General features: G+C 39.3%; 1 protein-coding gene across 8 annotated transcripts in view; it reads left to right on the top strand.

Moving 5' to 3' along the window:
- The window catches only part of NTRK2 (neurotrophic receptor tyrosine kinase 2), a 208550-nt gene that overhangs the window by 103254 nt on the left and 78377 nt on the right, over positions 1 to 26919 (top strand). For 5 of the 8 annotated variants that reach the window (XM_077344644.1, XM_077344643.1, XM_077344641.1 and 2 more), the window contains one exon: positions 3068 to 3133. The exons of the other annotated variants lie outside the window; for them this stretch is intronic. In XM_077344644.1, the coding sequence (XP_077200759.1) occupies positions 3068 to 3133 (66 nt within the window). The remainder of the gene's footprint in view (positions 1 to 3067; positions 3134 to 26919) is intronic. 8 annotated transcript variants of the gene reach the window in all.

The following is a 26919-nucleotide window of genomic DNA, read 5'->3' as shown; positions in this document are numbered from 1 at the left end:
TTACAGTTCAAGCAGGTTTCATGTATATATAATGATTGGGTTCATAAAGTGTGACTAATAGAAGATCTATTTCTATGGTGTTTTTCTCTGTTTTCTTATGAGCACTATATTGACTGTTGATATGATTTACATGAAAGTACTGTACTGTGCAAATGATATCTCTGGTGATCAAATATCTAGCCAAGTACACGGAAGGCCAAATAGGATGAGATATTGGAGATCTATGACAGGATTTCCCACCTCTTTAAATTTTCTTTAATATCACACATGGGGCTTTAATTTAATTTGAAGTAGAATTTTAATTTTAAAAATAATTATTCCATTCTTTCCACAGGTTCAGGGCAGTTCATGTCAATTCATAGAAATTACATAATCACAATAAAATCAGCAACAATATCAGCTCTACAGTTCAACACAGATAGTTCAAATCTAACAAATAGAACTGATGAAGAAACCCCCTGGAACAAACAAACCAAGTGTGTACTTTCCCAAAGGTGACCAAAAGTAGATATTCACATCTCTCACTGAAGATTATTTTGCAGAAGGGCAGCAGTGACCAAAAAGACACATGCCTTTATCACAGACTAGAAATTAAGCCACCTGTACTCCAATTAAGCAGGTGCTAGCTGCCCACCTATCAGGGCCTCTCACCCCTCCCCCCCGGCACCCAAGGCCGGCTGTTTCCCAGCCTGGATGGCTTCCACCGGCCCGCTCGCGGTGGCCCTCCTGGCTTTGGGGCCGGGAAAGAGGCAGGGCCCTGCCTCTTTCCTGGCCCCAAAGGCTCTGTCCCAGCCCGAAGCATCTTTGGCGGCCTCCGCCACCCGCAGAGGTGGCTTCGGGGCAGTTTTAAAGTCTGTTATGGGAGACTGCTTTGGATTGTACTGTCAATCCTTTAATGGATTCCAATAATAAACTTAGAAAGGTGTCACTCTGTTTAGGATTGCACTTCAGGAGCAGAGTCATCACAGATAGCACAGAGGAGAAAGGGTAAACCATGAGCCTAATCCAATCTCCCCCCCCCTTGGCCCAGTGCATTTTTTAAAAGATCTGATCACTGATCTACAGGGTCTTAATTTTCTATATAACCGGCAACCCAATTTTGAATCAATATATCACTATACAGGACTAATTTCCCCCCATCAAGTCCCAACTCAGTAGGTGGCCTACCATTGCTTGCCTCTGTCATGATCCAAGTATTTCTTGGAGGTCTCCCACCAAATACTAGTCAAAGTCAATGCTAGCCAAGGCTGACCCTGCTTAGTTTCTGGTATCTGACTAATTCTGTGCTTTACATAGCTACATAGAGTTTGATTCTCTAAACTCACCAGCTCACATGCTGCATTCCACAGATTAATGCAGACATTGCCCAAATATACAAAAACATGTTCTAACATGCTGCCTAAATTTCACCCCAATGACATCATGATATTTCATGGTAAAGTAAATGAAATTTTTTTACTCAAAACTAAGCTGGGTAGTTTCAAACTGTCCTAAGTAAAATGTTGCATTGTCTTTACTTCCCATACTCTGATTCCAAGTATTTGTGCTTCATCCGTCATGTTCTTCTTAAGGGCTTCTTAGTTCTATGCTACTTTTATTAAAACCAGTTTAACTTCAATGTCATTAGCACGCTGTACTTTCTTGCAGAAGAACTTGGTGCTAGTTTTCTTCTGCTTCTCCTCTCTCTTAAATGAATAGTCAAACGCTGTCCCCTACACCCAGTTGTGTCCCTGCCAGCAAAGAAGCAGGAGAGACAAAATGCAGGATGCTCCAGCCTTGAATTTTTGCCCTGACTTACTGACCTACTTCTGAGTCCCCTGGAGTGCAAGCTAACAAATGCTGAATCTTTCAATGCTGTTTGGAATTCCATTAGCATTCATGTAGAACTACAAACATACAAACTCATTTCCTAGATGAACTTTGCAAACACTGACCCAGATTCAAAAACCAGCATGACTAGTTCTGAGTGTCCAAGGGGCTTTGAACTTGTCTTTCCGGAAACCACATACTGCTTGGCAAACCTCTTTTAAAACTTAGGGGAATTTTGAAAATTATTTGTGTAATGGCATGTCCAGGTCCTCATATACACCTAAAGTGGCTTTTTGGATCCTGGCCACAATCAGTAAACGGGAAAGAAAACTGATACCATTTTTATGGAACATGAATGTGCAGGATTGTGGCATAGTTTTGTTCAACTAATCTAAAATTATTGCTGACATATAAATTCAGTAACTGTTTTACTCCACTCATCATTCTGAGTACAGAGAGGGCAGTTAGTGTTTTTAGGTGGGAGTGCTCTGTTGCCATATTATCTTCTCATAGGCAAGTGCTTCTGAGGCATTCTTTAGGGTCAAGTGCCAGAATGCTTTTATTTTTCTCACAGAATGGATCATGATCAAAGGATGCTCCAGGAACTTTTTCTCTGTGCTCAGTGGACCCTCTTCAGAGATTAGGGGACTGCTTAGCTAAGATTCTTAAGGACAAGCAGTTTGGTATGGGGATGTGTTCTTTTTGTATATTTCTGGTTTATTTTCTTATTATTATTCAAAATATATCACAAAGGTATTTATTACAGTACTTCCAAAACAGCAAGTAGATCAATTTTGCCTCTTCTGATTCCAAAATCTAATAAAAATTATCCAGTGTCCAATAATGTATCTGTAGAGTAAAAATTATCTAGATTCTCTGATAATTTGTCAAATTTGTTAACAATGTAGTACTCCCAAATCCAACTATTTATATGTTGATGCAATCATTTTAGCTGTGGTAAACAAATTCACCTGCACATTCATTCCTGCAACAGACATCTTGTAGTAGAATAACTTTAGGTTCAAGGGGTATGTTGCAACTAGGCATTTCATTATCAAACCCAACAACATTATGCTAAAAAGCTTGAACCTTACAGCCAGCCAGAACATTTTTACTCCATTTCTATACCACCCAGTGCTGAAACAGTTCAAGTGTGTGCAAATGTGAACGGTGGCCTGTGTAAAATGATCTTGAGTTGTCTTTGAGCTTAATCACAATCGTTTTCCTATTGCATTAATGCTAGTGCATCTCGTTGCAGTTCAATTAAAACAAGGTGGTCTGGTAGATCAAATGTGGCTGTCATTGCAAGACTGCGATAATGAAGGTGAGACCATCAGCTGTACAGACTCATGGCTCATGGACCAGAGGCAAAAATTATAATCCATTTTTCTCTTTTAAATGAGTATACTATGAAATGATTACATCATAGTTGTAGACTTAGTGTGAAACATTTCTTTGCCATTATTGCATTGTATGGTCTCATATATTTCATTTATTGTTACATTCATACATACTTTGCAAGCCCAACTAGTGGAGGATAAGGAAGACATTTGATTACCTCCATTTTGTGGCTAACTGTCTTGGCTCCCAACAGTTTTGGATGAGACAGAAAGATGAATGGACAAAGATCATTGCTAATGGTTCTAGAAGCAGCAGTAAAGAGGAATAAAAGTAGATCCATAATTTGATAGCCAACATTTATAGAGCAATCACAAGCAGGTCTATTTAGAAGTAAGTCCCGTTTTATTCCGTGAGAAAATGTGCTTAGGATTGTAGTCAGAAAGTCCAGATAATATACAGGTTTCTGAGAACTACTAATGATATCTTTGGGATCAATTTTTAAAATTGTTGTTCCTCAGTTCTTTCTATAGATAAAGGGATCGTTTGTATCCAGGCTTTTAATGAGATGAAAAATAAACAAATAAAATAGTTCTTCAGAAAGAAGCAGATGTCTTAGATGATTTTAGTTACACATTGTCTTTGCTATGTGGAAACCTGTACTGTAAGCAGTGCAAAGACAATGTGGGGATAGATGTATAATGAACTGTTTGTCAATTTAAGCAGTAAAAAGTGCTTAGCCACAAGTTGCTCTTCTAATTTTTTTAGATGTAGTATGGTCTTTCAACTATGTAAATCTAGTTTGTCGCACACTTAGATGATTTTTTAAAAAAATACACACATTTTTAAGCTCTATTTTAATTGGGATTTGTTTTCTCTTTACTGCTGATATTTCACTCCAAATTTCATGAATCTCAGGGATCAGAACTCACGGAGTAAAGAGATAATGCTTTTCTTGTTTCCCAGATGTCCAAGAAATTATGAATTTTTAAAAAGTCCCATGAGTGCATACTTTAGTTAGTAACTTTAAGATCCCAGGATTCCAGGAAAACAACGGCATATATTGCAACACAGAAACAAAAACTGATAGAACCCTTTTCAAAACGTGTCTGCTAGGATACTTAAAACATACTCTGAGGTACACAAAAGGCTAAGTTTGAAGGAATTTTAATTTGTTGTTATTACAATTTTGCAGTTGTATTATTTTCAGCACTGAATGGGTTAATTGTGAAGGACCTTCATTCCAGTTGTTTTCTTTCTGTGTTGCAATACATGTGTACACTTTCCCTGATTCCTGTGAATCTCACAATATACTCATATAACTTTTAAAAATGAAAATCTTAGTGTTTGCAGCTCTAGAAGGGGAAATTAAAAACAAAGTATGATAACATCACCCTACCCCCATGAGAATTCCCATAGATCAGTTTTCAATCCAAAAGTGATGTGGGGTGAGGTTTAATTACAAAATCCATTCTAATGTTATTACATACAAACTCTTGTTTTTTTAGGACTCTGGAAATATGTTGAATGATTCGTAAAAGTAGTTTGATACTTTATATGTAAGGGGGGACTTTGGTGGATGGGGGCTTTGGTGGGTAGACAAAAAGAGAGAAAATTTAAAGTGCCCAAATTCAAAATGGAAATCAAATACAGTACAGAGGGGAGGGGTTTATTTTGGCTGGGTGAGGATAAAAAGCAAAGTGCAGACTGTACCCTGGTCATTATATTGTTGGCATCTTAATAAAAAGAATCATGCTCAGAAAGATGCAGAACGGAAATCTACAGAAATTAAACTTCCATGAAATAGATTGCCTTGTTTTTAAACAATTCCTTTCTAACTCTGTTCCGTGATAGACATGCCAGTAACTTCTTGTCTCTTGCAGATCAACTCTAAATTATTTTAATATTTTGTCAAGGTGACTGGATTTATAGACATGACTTTCTGAATTGATTTGTAATTAGCTAGTGTGCGAATGAAATTCTTGATATTTCATTCATTTAGTGATTGCTGACAATATCCACAAGATTAATCTTCTTTAAGAAATTCAGTTCATAGCAACATTATCTTGATTATCATAGCAACATTACCTTGATAGCAACAATGGTGTCTTCACTTCCTAAGTTGTTCTTCTGAATCTGTGTCTATATGTATATCTCTAGTAGTAGCTGAAAAAAAATGTGTCCCCAGTTTCTTTATAAAGTGGCTGGTATAGGATCACATTTATCTTGGAGTAACTGTCATTAAAGTATTTGAAGATGTCAGAGTCATCTTCAGAGAGTTTTGTCCTACTCTTTGCTGGGATTAACTAAGATGGGAGACGACCCAGATGGGGGGCCAAAGGGCGCAAACCTCCTTGGCATCCCCAAATCTGCCTAGTCAATTAAAGAGGAACATTGGCCTACCCCGCTGCCACCATGCCCCTTTAAGGAGGCCCCAACCCCTGTGGGGAGTCCAATCACACACTGGCTTCCCACAAATCAGACTCATTATCATGCACAGACTTCACTGTGATGACAAACGTATGTACAACCCCCAAACAGTAACAGAAAAAACAAGGATAGGAGAATGGACCACCAGCCTGCTGGCCCAGCAAAGAGGCAGGAAGGCTCCCAACAGCATGCTAAGAGGATGCTCCTGGACCGCCTCTCCCACTGAGTGCACTGCTGCTTGCAGTGCGCACAAGCGTCCCTCTGCCAGGCCACCTGCAACGCATCTTCTCCCGCCCACCATCTACTCTGCCAAATGGCGGCTCAGATGAGTCACCACCTATTATCACCTCAGGCAGAACTCTTGAAGGAAATATATATTGGACATTGCATAGGGATATGTGAGACTAGTGATCATGCCTTTGAGAAGCTATAGTAAATCTTAAGTTAAAATGTTGAATGCAATTTGTATTTTCATTTCTGTCCTAGACCTGCAAGAGGGACATGTCTTGAAAGTTACGGGAAGGGAACATATTAACCTAGCATAAAATAGATTCAAATTGGTAGCATTTGTTGGTCTGAAGTAGCACAATAAAATCAGAGTCCAGGAGCACTTTTAACACCAACAAAGATTTATTCAAGGAATGAGCTTTTGAGTGCTTGCACTCCTTTAATAAATCTTTGTTGGTTTTAAACGAGCTCCTGAACTCTGATTTTTTAGAGTAAAATAATCCATTACAGGGAAAGCCACTGTAAACTAGTATGAGGAAACTGATGATCATCACAAGCAAATTATGGGGATGTTAAACTTACATTTTTTGGTTTTCTGAAATGTGTAGTGAACAGGTTACATTTCAATGCTTAATTCTCTTACCTAAATTCTTTTATGGTAGAGGTCAGGTTTAGAAATGCATGTGATGTTAAACCCTTTATTTATTTTAAATTCACCTTTAGATCATGGAGATGAAAAATTCAGACTAGTAAAGATTTAAATGAGTGCTGCCTCCAGCAGTTAACGATTCTAGTTTTATTCAGGTGATTCTGAAAATCTCATAAGGATGGATGTAAAGTGATAAATTATGTTTGTTACTGTTGACTGCAATCTCTTGAATATATCAGCACTACAGAGCAATAATGGGAAGGCTTCAGCCTCCACACCCTACTTTGTAGACCTTCCAGGGTATCTAGTTGATGCGTGTTCAAACCAGGATGCCAGGTTAGATGGATCATCGATATGGTAAAGCATGACTGCTATATTTCATGCAGGGCTCAAACGCAAAATTTCAATTTGACAGTAACTAAAGCATTATTACAGTAAATTGTCATATTATTAGAGTGCAATAATGGGGAGGCTTCAGCCTCCACACCCTACTTTGTAGACCTTCCAGGGTCTAGTTGATGCGTGTTCAAACCAGGATGCCAGGTTAGATGGATCATCGATATGGTAAAGCATGACTGCTATATTTCATACAGGGCTCAAACGCAAAATTTCAATTTGACAGTAACTAAAGCATTATTACAGTAAATTGTCATATTATTAGAGTGCATGCTAGATAGCGAACATATATATATGAAGCACTTCAGGAGACATTACAATATGAGTCAGGAGTCCTGTATACCACTCACCTCAGCCATTAACAGGACATGTGACCTTGTTAGATGATTCACTTAACCTCTCTGTCAATTGATTCATTCATCTCAATAGACAATGTAGTCATCAGAAACTGTCTAAAGGTACACAGACAGCTACAATTAGATGTCTACATTGTGTTTGGACCTAGGCATTTCCATCCACTTTGTTTAAAGTCCTCTCAAACACACATTTGTCTCAGGGCAAGATATATTTTGTTTTTCACATTTATACTGATGGAGCATTGTAGTGCTCCATGCCAAAATTATGCATTTACTTGTGGTAATAATTCAAATACCTTTAAGTTTGTATTTATTTATTTATAATTAGACCACCCCTCTTAGCATACTGGCTCGGGGTGGTTTACTATTACATAGTTCATAAATAACCTTTTGGTAATATCATGGTAGTTAGATGTTGAGATGGCCCGAGCTTTTCAGCAAACCTAGTCAGGAGTCATATTTATTATATATATATATGACACTCAGGATCAGTCTGTGAGCCAATAAGGAATACATTTGGATTGCATCAAGCAACTTGAACATCTTTCTCAAACAGGTTTGCAACTTGGTGGTGCTTAGTTGTGAACTCACAGCTGATGGGAGGATGAGTGCCTGGTTCTGGTCGTCCCCACCACAAAATACCTACCCAGTGAAGGTGCCAAAGGAGATGAGAAAGAGCTCCTTTCTCTTCCCTCCTCCTCAAACTGCGCAGGAACAGGGAAACAAGTCAAACTGGCAGGTAGTGGAGCTCCCTAGTTAAAAATAGTAAATGTAGTAATTGTGCCAGTATCCTTTACAGATATACTTACTATTGCTGATTGTCTTGCTATATGATGATGCATGGCTGAACTTGTAAATATATTCTTTGTATACATCATTGGATATATAATATTGCCTATATATTGACTTTAACATAGCATCTCTAGTACATGTGAAGAGTTCAGTGAAAACAGGCAGACTTTTGGCATATGCAGTGAGGAATACCTGGCATATGTAGTGGATTCACGTTCACAGAAGGTATCTGGAAGTACCTGCATACCTCACCATGTGTGCCATTGTGTATGAGTTTGCCTGTCAATGAAGATCATTATCTATACTTTAAAAGTTAGGTAGGTGGTTACTGGAGACAAGGTACCTGATAGTGAAACCCTCCCAGACATATTCCCTGATACCAGTACTGGTACCCTTCAGGAACCAGCTGTTCTTTTCTTCCCACATTTGATGATAAATAATATTCATTAATGTTAACCTCTTTTGCTTAGACGTTTTGCTTTTTATTCTGTCATTTTGTTTGCTTTCAATTGAGTTCTTTAGCATCTTTATTTATTTATTATTGGATTTATATGACCGCTGCTCTTAGCGAACTGGCTCCCAGTGGTTTACAAGCATGTAAAGTACAGATACGATACATAACAATAAAACAACAATATCAATAGTCTAAAAAAATTCTCCCCATAAAAGACATCTAAAACTCTACAATATTACACTGGTGGTAATAATTAACCTGAACTGATTCCCATGTCAGGCTGACACATTCCACTCCTGGGACCGATGGTGCTGGGAGAGCCCTGAAGGCATAGGTGTCCCCCACTAGGATTGCCACCCCTCCCCCCACTACCATGGGGCCAGAGCTGGTGTAAGGCCGAGAATCCAGGTGGCGCCAGGTATTTCAAGGTGACCGTTTAGCCTTGGCACACCCAAGTCTCTTGATGGCCTAGTATGCCAGAAAGATAGGGCATAAATGTTTTAAGTAAATACTATGTTTCTAACATAAGAGTTTGTTTATAAAATTATCAAACATATATCCCTATTCTAAAGTTGCTCATCTTTTTGCTCTTTTAATACTATATAATCAGTAATTAGAATAACTAGAATTTAACCTATTTTACTTTTCCAATTCCAATTTTCACTTTACCATACCAGTATATTTGAAATACCATTTAAAAAACAAAGCATAACTTTCTTGTTTTTATCACGTGTGATTGTAAGATGAGACATGGGAAAATAACTCCATATAAGGCAAGGGGCAGCAAATCAGATGATGGAAATAGTAGCATGGCTACCATAGCATGAGAAATATTAACACAGGTTTGGAAAGGTTATTGCCAAAGATGAGATTTTACCTTTCACACACACACATAATCAACTATAATTCCACATGAAATCCTGACTGAAAGACTTCTTCCAAATATTTTAGTTCCTATTTTGTGTTGACATTTTGATGGTAAAATAGGACATTGTTCTTTTTGCTCAGGAGAGAATTTCCATAAACCCAGGCAGAAATCTCTCTTTGCTTGTGATTTAAAAAAGAAATCCATTAGCCAGCATCACTTTATAGTGTATCTGCATAATTCCAAGTAGCAATTTAAAAAAGGCATGGGTGATTGGATTTCATTTTCTGCTTGAAATTAGAATCTGAAAAATGTCATAAGATTTCCTTTCTAGATAACATCGCTGCACCATTTCTTCCTCCCCTTACACTCAGCAATTTTCCATTTCTCTCCCAGTAAATCATTCTTCATTGAAATGGGCCACAGATACATATCATATTACAGTAAATTGCATCCAAACTGTTTTAAAATTTATATTTATCTTGTTTAAAATATCCTGAGAAGCAAGGAGTCTTAAAGAACACTACTACATTTGAAACATACTTGTATACATAGTAGGAAACAAACTGAGTGCATTTAAAACCAGATTTAAACCCAAAATGTCAGATTTAGCAAAGGTGAAGGTTCTCACTTTTACCACTTGCATATATAACAACAATTTCCCAGTTATGCCATTGGACTCAAACTTTGTTCAACCATTTTCCATGTAAAGAGATTGATGTACTTTGAGACACATCGTGATTGTGGCTCATCCTGTCCTTACTCCTCAGATTTTTCCAAGAGATGCCAAGCCACAGTATTGATCTATGGCTTTATCAAAGCCAATCATCATTCCACATGAAAACATGAAGTTTCCATATACTGAGGCAGACCATTGACCTTTCAGTGTTACTATTTTCTACTCAGACTGGCAGCGATAACACAGATTAAACCTGGGACCTTCTACAAATCAAGTCACTATTCCATCCATGAGCTACGGCTTCTTCCCAATTCATAGTTGTTTCACAACATCATTTCCAGATGCAAAAATGTGGGTGCAAATAGGCCATACTTCAGAGTGGGTTTGGAAAGCTACTGGGTGTGTCTGTTGTGGGGAGAGGAAAGGGAAGGTGAATGTAAGCTGCTTTGAGACTCCTTCAGGTAGAGGAACCAACTCTTCTTGTTATTGTTAATAAAATAAAGTTAATATTATGTTTTACAGACTTTGTTACCATAATTGTGATTGCAAGTAAATTTGACCTTATGAAATTAATCTCCTTAATGTCCTATAGCCTTCCCTTCAAACAGATGGGGAGAATGCCCCATTACAGAATCCTGATAGTATTAAACTGATTACAATTGCTTTGAGATAATAATTTGTCTGTGTTTTTACCCAAATCCTTTTCTCTTTGTTCTTGCTGGCTTTTCATTCCAAGCTAGAGTGATTGTTTCAGCCAAGAGGAATTTAGGCAAGGCCTCTTGGAAACATGAAATAGCACTTAATACATTTGTTTGTTTTTACATGTATGTCTTTACTTGTGGGGTGGCAGGAGATAATGCTGTTGCCTCAGGTGTTAAATTAGCAATCAAAGGGAATGCAAATGAAATAATTGCTGTTTACCTCTATCAAAGATCTGGTGTCTGTACTGAGAAATGTAGAAGCAAAAAAGGGGGTGGGATCCCTTCACACTACATATAGTTCCTGTACAATAGTCAGTTCTATGCTGGAACTTGATGAATATTACATGTCATTCATTAGACGTACAAATATGCATAGGTGTGTTTCTTCACAGTAGTTTAGCAAAAGATGTATGAGGCAGAAAACTTTGCCTCCAGTTCTTGTATTCAGGATAGGATAATATGGCCATAACATGATGGAGGGCTGGTGTTTGCTGGGCCCCTCCACCATGCATGTAGCCTGTAGTGTGAAATGAACACTCCACACTCAGATCCTACAGAGGTAAGAATCATGCAAATGAGTCCTATAAGTTCAGTGTACACATGGAGGATTAAAAGCATATCATAGGTTATCTGAAGAGAGGCTTGGGCTATTTCTCCCCTTGCTGTTGGAGCTCTGCTTTACCTTGAATGTTGACACTGAAATAAGTTTATGCTTTTCTTAACCGAGGTCTATGGTTGCACTCTCCACCCTGTTGGTGTGCTTTCCCCCACTCCCCCATGTTTTATTTGTGCCAATTATATTGCTTTGCTTTCTGTTCTAAATGTTTTCATGTTTTTATAAGATGGGAATATATTTATCAAGCATTCATTAAATACTTTTAAAAACCCATACATAGAAGTTATGTCAAATTATCAGTTTTTATGTTCTGTCTGGAGTTTCTTTTCTTATGCTTTTGGCATGTGTAAATACATCCTGTGTTTATTTTATTCTTAGGTAATCATTTGTGTTTGGTTCTTTATGTTACTTTTTATTTAACTGTGTTAAGCATGATTTCTCATATGTTTGTTCTGTTTCTTTTAGGTTCTGTTTTGTTTCATAAGATCCCACTGGATGGGTAAATGAAATGAGGAAAAAAAAGAGAGAAAGAGGGGGCTGTTGAGGATGTTTGTTGAAGCTATATACTGCATGCAATGGACATGTTTGTTGTGCTGTTAGTTACAACATTCCTTGGACCTCTCTTGTAGAGATGGTTTATGTGTGAAGGACTATAGAAGTACACACAGTTTTGGCAACATCAGTACAGCTATTAAAACTCAAGAAAGCACAAAAACTGTTGTATTCTGATGCAATGATTGTGTTCACAGTGACATTTCAGCAAAATTCTGTTGCATTATCTTAGTTTGTCTATTTGAATTAGCTTGGAAAGAAAATTAATTTTATAGATATTTATTAAAGGTGAACTGCACTTATTTTGCGTACTAAAAAGGTTAGTGCTTGACATTGTCCTTCCATTGACTTTAGGTTTCAGCCCATGAATGATTTTGTCCATGACTGCAGTGGGGCCATTGTTCTTTTAAAAACAGAATGCCTCCAGGCTTGGAGGATACTAAGATCTTAAAGATGTAACAAAAAATACTTCTGCATACTTTCCTCATGCTAATATTCCTTATCATGAAACTTCCTGCTTTTTTCTTTGGAGACACTATAAGAAATAAAATAATCACCCATTGTATACTTGATATATAAAAGTAAAATAGCTGATATATAAAAATTGCTGAATGCAGTAAGTAAAATGTCTGTATGATTTTAAATATTTGGTTTTTCTACTGCTCTTAGCAAGTTACATTAATTGAATTGGTGCCAATGCATTACAGATAAGTTTAATTGCTAGACTTCAACCTTAAATTCAACAGTGGTGGCTGTTGCTGGGGTCCACAGGAATATGTACTGTGGTTATCCTGTTGCTCTCATACATACCACCATGCCTACAGTAATACTAGTCTCTAGGGCCCTTAAAGAGCATCTCCCTCCCTTTCTCCCATCCCTTGCATATTTTTCAGTTATAATGAGACACAGGAACTGTGTTGGGATGATTTGGGAATTCAAAAATTTGTTTTCCATTAAATTGTGCTGAATTACTGCCTTTTGTATATAATGGAGTTCAGTCATTAAAGAAATGTATAGGATCCCTAAAATTGTGAGTGGAACAGGACTTTCCATATTTTTCCTGCTGTAGCCCCTCTGCTCCTCATTACTCGAGGACCAGAGAATACTCTAGAATTGTGTTGGAGAGGCACGGGAAAATTGAAGGTGCTGTTCCTTCTGCTCATGCAATAAAATAGTTTTAACTCCTTCTCATCTCATAAAAGGTACATAATTCCCATGGTAAAGTCAGTTAATTGTTGGAACAGAGTTCATAATCTGTCCTCTATATCTATAAAATAGAAGTTTACATGTGTAAATCAGTGCTCTATTGGAGGGGAAATGTGAATAATCCTATCTGTTTAAATAAGATCAGTAAGTGATGGATTAAATTTACACTCAGCAGTTGGGCTAGTGAGTGTCCAATTTCAAAGTATTTAAGCTTTCAGATGCATATACAGATTTAGGATCTTAAATAGTGTTTCTGTAACACTTTGCAATTCAACTTTAAGGTATAGCTGCAGATTTGATTGTTGAATAGCTCTCCATATACTGACAGTATTTTGGATTCTATGTAATCAAGGCATTTATTTTAATTATGCAGAACTGATTTATGCACCACTGTTGCATAAATGCTCACATACAATGTGATGTGTTCTTTGGGTATTTTTGTACTATGCATAAGCCACCAAATATACTATTCCTGCTATGGTTACTCACAGTGCTTTATGGATTACAGCACATGGTTATTTGCTTCTTTTGTTTGGGGAGGAGCAGTGCCTAAATAAAAGACTTGTTTATTTCCTTTCAAGAGTAAGAACAGATTAAGCAGAATTGAGCAAAATGTTGAAAGCAGAGTTTGTAATGTGATTGAAATATTACCCTTCCTGTCATAATTGTATATAAATACACTAAATAAATAAATAAAACTGGTGATTTTAACTAATTTAACTTGTTGAACATTTAAGTACATTTAAATCTAATACTAATACTAAGTATCAGCAATGGGCTATCAAGACTCTGATTGTCAAACAGTAAAGTCTTTCCTTACTGGAGTAGGAGTCTTTCTCTGAAAAGTCTGGTTTAGACTCCTAAAACAGCAATATATGCCTGTTGAGGTTTGAATGGAATTTATCCTGTAACTTGTTTTAAAATATGGACTAAGAGAGCCAGAGTTAATGTAAACATTATAGCTGTCACATGGAAGCTGCTTTAAATCTCTTCATCATTCATGTGCAGGAGCTGTGCCCACTGTCAGGCAATTTCTAACATGCCACTGCAAAGCCTTTCTTTTCCATCAGTTGCGGTGGTGTGGAAGAAATTGTGTTATTACATGGAGTGGTCTAAAGTGGTCTCCACATGACAGTCATGAATTGTCAGCCAGCCTGTTACTGATGTGATCATAATGTAAAGCTCCTATCTTATTGGGTCATGACTCAAACAGTTTGTTTAGTTTCAAGTGTACTCAGTTGTTGAATTGCTCACCTAAGCACACTTTTCTTATCCTTAAATGAATTTGGTAGCAATAGCTGGGGGAGGGGGGAATCTTGTAAGCAGCTCCTGCCTTTGAGCTAAGTTATGGACACACACTCTCATCACAGAGTGTTCTGTACCTGCAGCGCCATGCCAGGCTGCTGCCAGGTGTTTGGGATGGAACCAGGAATTTGCCCCACCACCAGACGAGTGATAGGTCAGGGCAAATTCAGGTACAGAAAAGATCTTAGTGAATATAGTTAATAAAACCCACTTTATAACGGATGTTTTCCATTTATTATTTAAAGAGTGTAAATATTCTGTTTTTATCTTGTGCCCCCCAAAAAGTTGTTCAAGATTTATTTTAACACTTTAAAAATCACAGACAGTGCATATTCATAAAGTAAATTCTTGCCCAGCTTGATCTCCCTAACAATAACATTCAAATGATGACTTCTAATTTGGTTAAATAATTGCTTCTTTGTGAGTTTTGAAAAATTGAAATCTTATTTGCCATCTTCCACATTTCTAAGTTGTGCTGTATATTATTTCCTCTGTAATATTCACAAAGGTAAATATGAGCCAAATTAGACATAACAGCAGCATTGTGGCTGCCCAGGGACACCACCATTTAAAAGGGATTTTAATATGTCATGAGCACAGCAGTCTTACTCCTCCCCCACACCTTTACATGTGCCATAATAGCTGCAGGGTATGGCCTTTACAGCACTTGATAAGGCACAGAGGAGACAAGCATGCCTTAGCCCACCATGATGCAGCCTTATTGTTCAAATTCTTTATAAATAAAGGCTAAAGTCTATTGTATTTACTTAAGACTCATGTTCCCAAATCAATATGACAAGTCTAGGAGAAGTGGCTTATGGATCCTAGGCAATGAAACACAACCGAATGCCAAATTCAGATTAGACTTTCCAGAAGTAGGATAGTCCTAGATACTCCTGCAGTAGGATAGGCCTAGATACTCCTGCAAACAACTGTGCACCTTAAGTTATCCATATGACTTTTCCCAATGAATATGCAGCTTCCAAAGTTTCATGGGAATGCTAAAATTGATAGGCATGTTGGAAAGCAAAATTAATGTATTGCCTATTCATATAGCACACTACATGTTTACTGCAGGATTTTTCCTACATCAGGAGTTAACTGGTGCTGTTTGGCATTCCATTGCTTAAGGTACAAAACACTGTTAGTTCATTGCACCTATATTGTCCAATTTGTTTTCAACTTCATTACATCCAGTCTAAGTTTTAATGTAGACATTACAATCAGCACTGCTTCTTTAGGCATTTAGTTTTCTGCATGAGTAACAAGAAAATACCAGTTGCTGTAACCCATCAACACTCTGAATATTTAGGTATTCAGTCTTTGCCCTAAATACAGTGTAAATGATTGACAATCACTCATTTTATTTCAGATCACAATGTTGACAATATGACCCAACTGTACTTTTTAAACTTATTTTTAACAGGTCAATAAAGTTTTATAATTCTTTATTTTTGTGTCTTGCATTCTTGATAAATATATAGCATCAAACATAAGTAAAAATCTTTACAGGACACGGTATCCAAAGATATTTTGCTCATGCTAAAGTATATTTAGGAGTTTTTTAAAAACCCTGTAAATGATTTTTTGTAAAATTATAGCCTCTGGTATTTCTTATATATTTTTGAGGTTTTCCTTGTTTTGTCATCAGCTATTGTCATAAATCCATGAGCTTTATATTCATTCAAATTTTAGTGTAAATTATGTGTTTAGAAATATGTCACTTCATTTCCATAGTCAGCTAAAAGAAAAAGCATTGTAAATAAATATTATTATTGCATAACAGTTTGGTGATGATGGGTAAGCCCCATGGTTGCTAAGATAAGACTCCAGATGGTTTTCTGATAGCATTATGGTAGAAGACAGAGTAGAGCTATATGCTTAGTGTTAAAATGAGAGAAATGAAGGGAAGGTAACAAATAGATGAGGTCATGAAGGAAGAATAAGGTGGAACTTAACTTCTTCATTAAAAAGAACTTCCCAATGGTAAAACCAATTCAACAATGAAACAAATTACTTGAGGTCTTCTAGCAAACAGTGGACAGTTATCTATCAAGATTACTGAAACTCTGAATTTCCTATATTGAGCAGGGAATCAGAATGTCCCCTTAAAATTCTAGAACTCTGTGGGCCTTTGAAAAAGATAATTCTTAAAGTAAGTTGTATTTATAATCAGGGTTTGTGAATAACTTCACTAAGGCTGGATTCATATTCAGCCTCAGAGTGATTTTGAGTCAATCACTTTCATGCAGCCTAACTTACTTCATGCAGTTGTGAGAATAAAGTGGAAGATGGAAGAACCATGATGACAATGGTTCTTTCTTAGCCGGTGCTTAATGAAGTCTTTCATCTAAAAGAATAGATGGAAAAACTGTGAGTTGAGTTGGATATATAAAAAATGGCATATTCTCATTTAGTTATCGCAATGGATAAATGTTCACAATTTTTGCCATTGTTCCCTATAGTAAAAATTTACCTACTTTGTGTTCATTATATGTCTTTTGCATCATTGTGAACATCTGAGCACCCTCTGCTTTCTTTTTGAAGAAATTTATTTCTGATCAGTACAAGAATATTAGAAATAAAACCCCAAAGAAAATTACAATATTAAAAATTATGTGCTAAAATGTGTGGGAGAAGTTTTGATACTATTTAGATGAGTAACTTTTGAGGGGACTTGTTATTCATTTTTAATAGTCAATGTCTGTAACAATTTTAAATGGGTTAACTGATTTTTATTTGTACAGCTAGTATTTATTTATTTTATTCTGGCTACTTTTTGTTCATCAAAACCTCTGATGATGTGTTGAATGTTCTAAAGACTCCAGAATGAGGCCGACCTGCCAGGAGGCTTTAGAACATTTAACATATTGGGAGGGAGAAGGGAAAGGGCCACTGACCACGGCTGCCTGCCTTGCAGCTGATGGTGACAGGCCAGCCAACCTGTCAGTTCTAAGGCAGGTGACCCTGCTGCTTCCAAAAGCTCTCTCCCCAGCCTGCATTGGCAGGCAGGGGGTGGAGTCTTTGAAGGGATTGGAACCACCTTTTTTGTAGCTGGCAGTGACAACCCGTTTGGATTGTCACCATTAGCCCAAAGCTCAGTGCCTTAAAACACTCCCCTCCCTATCTTGGCAGGGGACCAATTCTCTTTCAACACTCCTTTCCAAACTGGGAGGAAGTGTTAAACTAAGGTGACCAGATTGTCCCACTTTTGGAGGGACATCTGGGGGCACCTGGCAAATTGTACTTATGTTGCAAGTAAAAAATATATATTACAATAATATTTTTGCGCTCTATGCATTCTATGAACATTTTTGTTGCTCCATATCAGGGGTAGTCAAACTGTGGCCCTCCAGATGTCCATGGACTACAATTCCCATGCTGGCAGGGGGCTCCTGGGAATTGTAGTCCATGGGCATCTGGAGGGCCGCAGTTTGACTACCCCTGCTCCATATAGATCAAATTTTTAATCAAGAACCCCCCCAGTCAATGGTGTCCCGCTTTACCAATGTTAAAATCTGTGTTAAACACACACACACACACTACCGCTGATCTTCAGAATCAGCTGCAGTGCGGAGGCCTTAATCTGTTAAAACATTCCTTCCCTGCCTTTTCAGTACTACCCTGCTATCTTTGCAGGCTGGTGGGGCTTATTGAAAGGGAATGCAGGCTGCCTAGAGCCCATTGTATTTTTTTCACTCTAGGCTTTACTGCTAGGAATCAATATAAAGGTAGATGATACTGTAGTAAAAGTATCAATGGAAGAGACACTGGGTGAAACTATTTCTACTGGGGCAAGAGCTGGAGAAAAGAGTCACATGGGCCTTCTCTGGCACACTGTTTCTTTATGTTCAGTCTGTGCTGGGAGGATTCATTTAGATCCAGGTCTCAAAAATACAATTGGTGCTGATAACAAGCCCAGCAGTCTCTGTTTCTTCTCTCAAAGCAGAAATGTGATATTTGTGTAACTTTTTAAGAATACTCACTTATCTGCAAATAGTCACTTAAAGAAACCCACTTTTCCTTTCACTTTGTTTTAAAATAACCTATTATAGTTAAGGCCCCCACCAGAAATGCAGATGTCAGTGATCCAGCTCCTGGATCCAGCTCCTGGATCATCACTGAATATAAATCAAGTTAATCTACAATAGTTCTTTTTATGGATTCCTAGATTCTCAGATGTTACAGCTTGCCAGGCAGTTTTATGTATTTCATTCAAACTCAATAATATTCTCTGATTTTGTGTGTATTACTGAAGTCACTATTTCTCTTTTTAATACAGTCTGAGTTAACCCTTAGGCAATATTAGGCCTTCATTTGTTTGAAAAGGATTCTAAGATTATAAAAAATATCCTGTAAATCTATTTTGGAAAAGTGTTCATTTAGAGTTGTTTTCCTTTCCAAGTGACTGCCAGCTTTTCATTACTCAAATACAATTCAAGAATAAATCTAAGTATTTATTAAAATAACTACATTAAAATAGAATGTGTTCCTTGGTAAGATCTTTTATTTATATAGCCGGTAGCCTTTCTTACTCTAAGACTTCTAAATATTGATTCTGAACAGAGTTATGCCCTTCTAAACCCATCAGTTTCAGTGAGATGGGTATGAATCAGTTTAAGAATGCTTAGTAAATCACATATTATTTAAGTTTTACAGGAATTAACTAATTGTTATTCTTCCAACAGAGCTATATTATATAGTATATAACTACGGTGATGGAGTAATTTCTTGAAATTTATTTGTTAATTCCTAACTTAGATCTAAAAGATTCATAGCTTGATGCAATGCTCATTTACTTAGTAATAATAATAATAATAATAATTTTTAATATATGCTGCCATTCCTTGTCTAGCTCAGGGCAGCTCACAACAGTTTAAAACACTCCATCAATGCATTGAAAATAAATTATTTTTTTCGATACAACTTGCACCTAAGTAAGTAGTCTGCAGCCTAGAAGTATTAAAAAATATCCCTCACTCATCAGTTCCTTGTACCTGTATGAGCCCCAGTATATGCAAGGAGTATCTACAGTAGATTGTACCAATGATATGCTAGGTTCCATTGCGGGAAGGATTTTCAGAGCTCCCTAATGCCTTTGTTTAATTATGTCATCCCCGTTTTGCACCATTGTCTCTGATCAGCAAGTTACAAGTTTTTGATTAGAAATTCCTTAAATCTTTCTTCATGACCAGAACATGTTCGTTTGGGCTTGATTCATATCACATTTCAGGAGACAGAGAGAAAAACAAGTTCAATGATGTGCTTATATATAATGTGTGAATTGTTTTACACAAATTTACAGGGAGGGGGCCATAACTCAGTGGGGTTCAGCACACAGTTTGCTTATTTAAAAAATCCCACTTTAAACCCTGACATCTCAGTAGCACAGATGAGAAAAATCTCTGCCACTGAAGTAGACCATACTGAACTACAATCCAGAACACACTAGCAAGTAAGCCCAAATGGATCCAACGGGACTTGCTTCTCAATCAATATATGTAGGCTTATGCACAAATAGTCTGACATACTATAAAGTTGATTCATATTTTTCAGACTCCACCATTGGGCTGGAGTCCAAGGCTGTCTACTTCTTCAATGTTCCTTTAGTCGAACTGGCCCTAGAGCGAAGAACATCAGAAAAGAGCAAGACGTTTTTATAGGGCCCTCTTCCTACTCCCACCAGGGGCAGTAGGTGTGACTCCAGACAACATGGTTATGGAATTGTTTTCTTTGGTCCCATATTGCACCGACCCATATTGCACAGTCCATGTGCATGCCTGCTGACAGAGAGAAAATGTTAGCATCTTAGAGAAGGTGCGCTTCCCCTTCAGCATATGCCCAGCACATTTCCAGCCAAAACTGTGCCAAGGGGGAGAGAGGCACAATTTTCTTTCCATTCTTCTTTTGCTGCGGAGAGGAATACTTTTGGCTTTATTCTCTTTAATTTCTATCTTTCTGGCTTCTCTTTTATAGATCTTCACTGGATCATCCATCTTCAGGATGAGTCTCTCTCTATTTTTAGTGCTCTTTATCATGTCCCAAAAATCTTTATTCCAGAAGTGCCTATAATGTGGCATGAAAATTACCTTTGTGTTATAAGCCTGGGAAAATCCCACAAAGTTGTTTCTGGTCATATCTGCCAACAGTTTACCCCAAGGCCAGGGTAGACAGAGCTTCCTGCCCAAAAGCTGCCCTGCGGGAATGTGCCATTTCGAATTCTAATAAGCTAGCAGCAGGCATCTGCCCTGGACAAACTTGTACCAAGAAGTGAATCCATGAGCTAAGCCCAATTGATTCCAACTTCAGATCTGTATCAATATTGGTCCCAGTCTCTGGAACCATCCTCAGTCAAGTGGAGCTCCTCTGAGCCATCAGCAAAGAAAGTACACTCTGCATTCGAGCAAGTCTTTAGTTTCTAGCCGTCCCAAGAAGTTTGACATGCTGCTTAAAACTCCCATTTGATACTTTCTGGAGCTGATACTTTTAAAGAACGTTTCTTTCCCATTCCATGTATGCCTTCACCACATTTTTAGGATCCTGTCAACTCTGATTCCGGTCAAATCCATCTTGGTTCCAGTAGTTTTGGTGTCTGTAGAGAAACCATCTTCAACCCCCAGTGTTGATGGGGGTACCCCATGACCAGCAGAATGCTTGGCCTACATGCCCACAACAGTGAGATGAATCTGGTCTCCATTCGAATTCTACACTTTCACTCTGGAGCACCTTTAGTGAATCAGGAGCAGTTCTCCAGCTCTGACCAAGAGGAAGGTTACTATTCTGACCCCAGTTCAGAGGTAGCTACTGACCCTTCTCCAGATGAGGCAGTTGGGGAAACCATCCCAGTCTCACCAACCAAATACCAATGCCTATTTTCTGAGCAAAATACCTAGCGCTTGAAGCCATGTCCACTAATCCCAAGATTCTGTCAGTGCTGTGTACACAGGCCCTCCATTGCCCTTCCTGTTCTGGAAGACTTCCTGAACTTGGCTAAGAGCTTATTGGAGAAGCTTTTTACTATCATGAAGGATCGAAAACATTTATAAAATGCTGCAGACATTGTGGCTTCGTGTTTACCCACCCACCCCTTTCCTTGTCAGGCCAGAGGATGTTCAAGTAAAACATCACCATGGTTTTCACTCTGCCTCAGCAGACCAACAGGTCTACAGGAGTGATGTCCTTGGCTAGATGGTCTATTCAGCCAGTGCATTAAATTTAAGGGTTGCAAATTATCAAGTGATAATGGTTCCATACCAGCTTTTCTTGTGGGACTGCATGAACCTCGCACTTAGACCTAATGCCATAAGTATGTCTGTGGTCAAACTTCTGCAAGCTGAGGCAACATACCACTCTAAATAGTAGATAAATGCATGGAAACATTCAGTGGACTATTCAGTTCACTCTGTGGCATTTGGTGTTGCCTTCCAATGTTTTGCATTGTTACGTTCCACAGTACTACCTCCAAAAACACAAGAAAAATAGAAGACTTGCCATTTGAGAGAGAACAACTATTTTTCTCAAAACAATTTAGGCCTTGGATCAAATCAAAAAGAGCAAGCAAATGGCAGGGTCTTTAAGTACAACTGCTGCACCATTGCAGCCTGCCAGGGGACAATTGCTTCCAACAGATTTCCCCCACCAACAGTTGAGGTATTGGACAGTCATCACTTGGAGTATGGTGTGCAGTTCTAGAGGCCTCACTTCAAAAAGGATGTAGACAAAATGGAGAGGATGAAGAGGTGGGTGTTGAGGATGATGGAGCTTGAGACCAAACCCTCTGGAGAAAGACTGTGATACTTTGGAATGTTCAGCCTGGAGAACAGAAGGTTGAGAGGAGACATAATTTCTTTTCTTGTTGTTGTTGTTGTTATGTGCGAAGTCGTGTCCGACCCATCGCGACCCCATGGACAATGATCCTCCAGGCCATCCTGTCCTCCACCATTCCTCGGAGTCCATTTAAGTTTGCACCTACTGCTTCAGTGACTCCATCCAGCCACCTCATTCTCTGTCGTCCCCTTCTTCTTTTGCCCTCGATCGCTCCCAGCATTAGGCTCTTCTCCAGGGAGTCCTTCCTTCTCATGAGGTGGCCAAAGTATTTCAGTTTCATCTTCAGGATCTGGCCTTCTAAAGAGCAGTCAGGGTTGATCTCCTCTAGGACTGACCGGTTTGTTCGCCTTGCAGTCCAAGGGACTCGCAAGAGTCTTCTCCAGCACCAGAGTTCAAAAGCCTCAATTCTTTGACGCTCGGCCTTCCTTATGGTCCAACTTTCGCAGCCATACATTGCAACTGGGAAGACCATAGCCTTGACTAAACGCACTTTTGTTGGCAGGGTGATGTCTCTGCTTTTTAGGATGCTGTCTAGATTTGCCATAGCTTTCCTCCCCAAGAGCAAGCGTCTTTTAATTTCTTTGCTGCAGTCCCCATCTGCAGTGATCTTGGAGCCCAGGAAAATAAAATCTGTCACTATCTCCATTTCTTCCCCATCTATTTGCCAGGAATTGAGAGGGCCGGATGCCATGATCTTTGTTTTCTTGATGTTGAGTTTCAAGCCAACCTTTGCACTCTCCTCCTTCACCCGCATCAACAGGCTCTTTAGTTCCTCTTCACTTTCTGCCATTAGAGTGGTATCATCTGCATATCTGAGGTTGTTGATATTTCTCCCTGCAATCTTGATCCCAATTTGTGACTCCTCTAATCCCGCATTTCTCATGATGTGCTCTGCATACAAGTTAAATAGGCAAGGCGACAGTATACAGCCTTGCCGAACTCCTTTCTCAATTTTGAACCAATCAGTGATTCCATGTTCAGTTCTCACTGTTGCTTCTTGACCTGCATATAAATTTCTCAAAAGACAAATAAGATGCTCTGGTATTCCCATCTCTTTAAGAACTTGCCACAGTTTGTTGTGCTCCACACAATCAAAGGCTTTAGCATAGTCAATGAAGCAGAAGTAGACGTTCTTCTGGTACTCCCTAGCTTTCTCCATGATCCAGCGTATGTTGGCAATTTGATCTCTAGTTCCTCTGCTTCTTCGAAATCCTGCCTGTACTTCTGGAAGTTCTCGGTCCACATATTGCTGGAGCCTAGCTTGTAGGATTTTGAGCATAACTTTGCTAGCATGAGAAATTAGTGCAATGGTGCGGTAGTTTGAACATTCTTTGGCATTGCCCTTCTTTGGGATTGGAATGTAAACTGACCTTTTCCAATCCTGTGGCCATTGTTGAGTTTTCCAAATTTGCTGGCATATTGAGTGTAGCACTTTTACTGCATCGTCCTTTAAGATTTTGAATAGTTCAACTGGAATGCTGTCACCACCTTTCTTTTCTTAGTTATCTGAAAGATTGTCACTTAGAGGAGGACAGGGAGCAGTTCCTGTTAACAGCAGAGAATGGAACCTGCAGTAATGGCTTTAGACTACATGTAGAACAGGACTGGCTAGATAGAATCATAGAGTTGGAAGGGACCTCTTGGGTCATATAGTCCAACTCCCTGCACTATGCAGAACACTTACAACCCTATCGCTCATCCACTGTAACAGGCCAGAATCAGCCTCTCCCTCAGATGGCTATCCAGCCTTTGTTTAAAAATTTCCAAAGATGGAGAACCCACCACCTCCCAAGGAAGCCTGTTCCCCTGAGAAACTGCTTTAACTGTCAGGAAGTTCTTCCTGATATTTAGACAGAATTTCTTTTGAATTAATTTCATCCCATTGGTTCTTTTCCATCCCTTTGGGGCAAGATAGGAAAAGATTTCACAGAGTAGTTCAGCAGCGGGATCAGCCGCCTTCGAAGGTCATGGCTCCCCCTCACTAGTGGTCTTTAAGCAGTGATGGCTACTTGTCCTGGATGCTTTAGACTGAGCAAGGGGTTGGACTAGATGGCCTGTATGTCCTTTTCCAACTCTCTGATTTTATCATATGTGTGCCCCTTCTGCATCTTCTTCTGCATCTTACTTCTTCTGCATCTTACTTCTGCTTTGTTGCTATTACTCTACCAAGTCCCAGGGCAAATGACAGCCTTCCAGAACCAGACTGAAAACTTCTCCCTTACAATTTCCCAAGAATGAGGGATAGAAAGTGCTGTTCTGACTATATGATGGCATGCCATCCTCCACTCACTTCTTCCAATATGGACTGGCTTCTTTTCTGAGCAAATGGCTGAATATCACCACTGATGCTTAAGTTTTCCCTATTGTAAAATGGTGCTACAAATTGGAGTTCATGCAGAATTCTCCTTTGCCTCCACCCCTTCTAGCAGGACAGAGATCAACAGGGCACTGTCTTAGAGCTTGTTCAGAGCATAGTTCAAATAATCCCTACTTCTACTGTCTTCATTGGGATTTACTCCTATTACTTCTCTGTTCCTAAGAAAGATGGAGGCCAACACCTCATCCTTGATCTGCATAGTTTAAACAAGTTTTTATCTGTTAGAAAGTTTTGAATGATTTCTCTTTCTCAAGTGTTACATTTGTTAAAATCAAATTGGTGCTTTGTAGTTTTAGATTTAAAAGATGCTTATTTCCATATCTTGATGGAACCACAGGAAATAGCTCCACTTCCAGTGTGGGAACTCTCACTATCATTATATGGTGGAGGGAGGCCCATATTAAGTCACTCTGGCCACAAGCATAGGCCTAATGGAAGAGTGCTGTCTTACAGGCCCTGTGGAGCTATAATAGTTTCATCAGGGCCCTGCTATCAGCTGGCAGCTCATTCTACCAGGCTGTTGTGAGCCCAGATCCTGTTAGTGAGGACTCCTCAGAGAAAGAGCCTTGCCAGGAACTCCCAGCTTTACCTCAGCTGCATGAGAGCTTAGCCCAGGCAGATATTCAACAGGCAGAGAATTCTGATGAGCAGAAGGGAATGGAACTACAGACAAACCAGGGCTTAGACTCCAGAGTTGTTGCAGAAGCTCCTCTGCCCAACCTCCAGCTCCCTGTCTTGTCAGTCCACCTGAGCCAATTAAGCAACACCAGCTGTTCGAAGAGAGCTCCAGGCTAAAAGGTACCATGCCAGGTTAGGAAGACAGTTGTTGATCACCAAAACCTGTGAGTCATCACAGAGTAAAGACAAAAGCTACTGACAACCTATATTAACTTGGAGCTATAAGGCCTGGTTGCAAATGCAACTTTGCAGCTGCCTGTGATCTGCTCCTTCTGCTGACACCCCTGGACTTCCTGAGTGAACCTTTGACTTACTGGACTGACTGTGTTCTGTCTGTTCCCTTGGCATTCTATTTTGGATATTAATTCTCTCTGCCTTCTTGTCAGCTCATCTATGCTTCCTTTAGCAAAGCGCTGAAACCCAAGACCAGCATGTAAGCTGGAGACAGGGCTGAAAGACCTTGGCTCTGGTTGAGACCAGGTAGATGTCTTTGGGGCCAGGGACTACCAGTAAATTTGAACCAGATTAACAAAGTGCTCTCTGGGAGACATAGTGGGAGACATGGTCTCTCAGATGCACAAGCCCTGGACCGTGTATGGCTCTAAAGGACAACACCAGCACTTTGAATTAGTTCTGGAACTCTACTGGAAGCCAGTGGAGCTGCCAGAGCATTAGTTGAATATGTGCCCTCCATGAGGTCCTTATCAGGACCCAAGTAGCTGCATTCTGCATTCTTGCCTACCATGCACAGTTTTATTGAACTAAGAAGGATCCATTATGCTCTTGCTCTTTTGCAAACTTGCTCTGCCAGAAACGCATACAGGTTTGAACAGACAACACCACTGCCGTGGAGTGTGATCATGATCTTTCTGTAGAGAAACTGCTAAAATCTGGAAATGGGCAAGGGAAAACAACTTATCCCTTCATGTAATTCATGTTGCTGGGATCCAAACTCCACAGCACATACACTTAGCAGATTTACCCTACCTCACTTTGAGTGCTCCCTTTCAAAGTATATCCTTTCCATTTTCCAGAGGTACGGGTTCCCAACCTTGGATCTTTTTGCCACCTTATAGAACACCAAGGCCACACTTTTCTGCTGAGGGCTGGGCATGCGTCTTCAGTGGATTCCTTCCAGGTCCACTGGAAAGAGGGCCTCTTCTATGCTTTTTCTCTGCTTCCCTTAATTAGGAAAGTACTAGTGTGTGTGTGTGTGTGGGGGGGGGTCTGGGTCCAGGGTACCCACTGCATTCTGATTGCCTCTTTTTGGGCCCAGCAAGTCTGGTTTAAAGAACTGCTACTTCTATCCAAGAGATGCTACATTCCTTTAGAGACTATGGTAAATCTCCTACTCCTCCACAGCCTCCTCAGACATCAGAAAGTAGCCAAGCTCCCGGCTCCTCCCAGGAATCTGGGAGTGATCGTTGATGTCTCCTTAACAATGGAGACTCAAGTCACAAAGGTAGCTCAGCTAGCCTTTTCCCACCCACATCAAACCAAGCTAGTAGCACCCTACCGGGCTCCAGAGCACTTAGCCAATGCAAAGGTCATCTCTAGACTGGATTACTGTAAATTGACCCTGCTCTGAAAACTTCAGATTGTCCAAAATCCAGCTGCCTGGGTTCTCACGTGGACATGTTGGAGAGTCCACATGAGACCGA

The sequence above is a fragment of the Paroedura picta genome, chromosome 7 (genome assembly GCF_049243985.1).
Source record: "Paroedura picta isolate Pp20150507F chromosome 7, Ppicta_v3.0, whole genome shotgun sequence".
Lineage (NCBI taxonomy): Eukaryota > Metazoa > Chordata > Lepidosauria > Squamata > Gekkonidae > Paroedura > Paroedura picta.
Note: the sequence above shows the minus strand (reverse complement) of the source record. Positions and strands in the feature narration are given on the sequence as shown.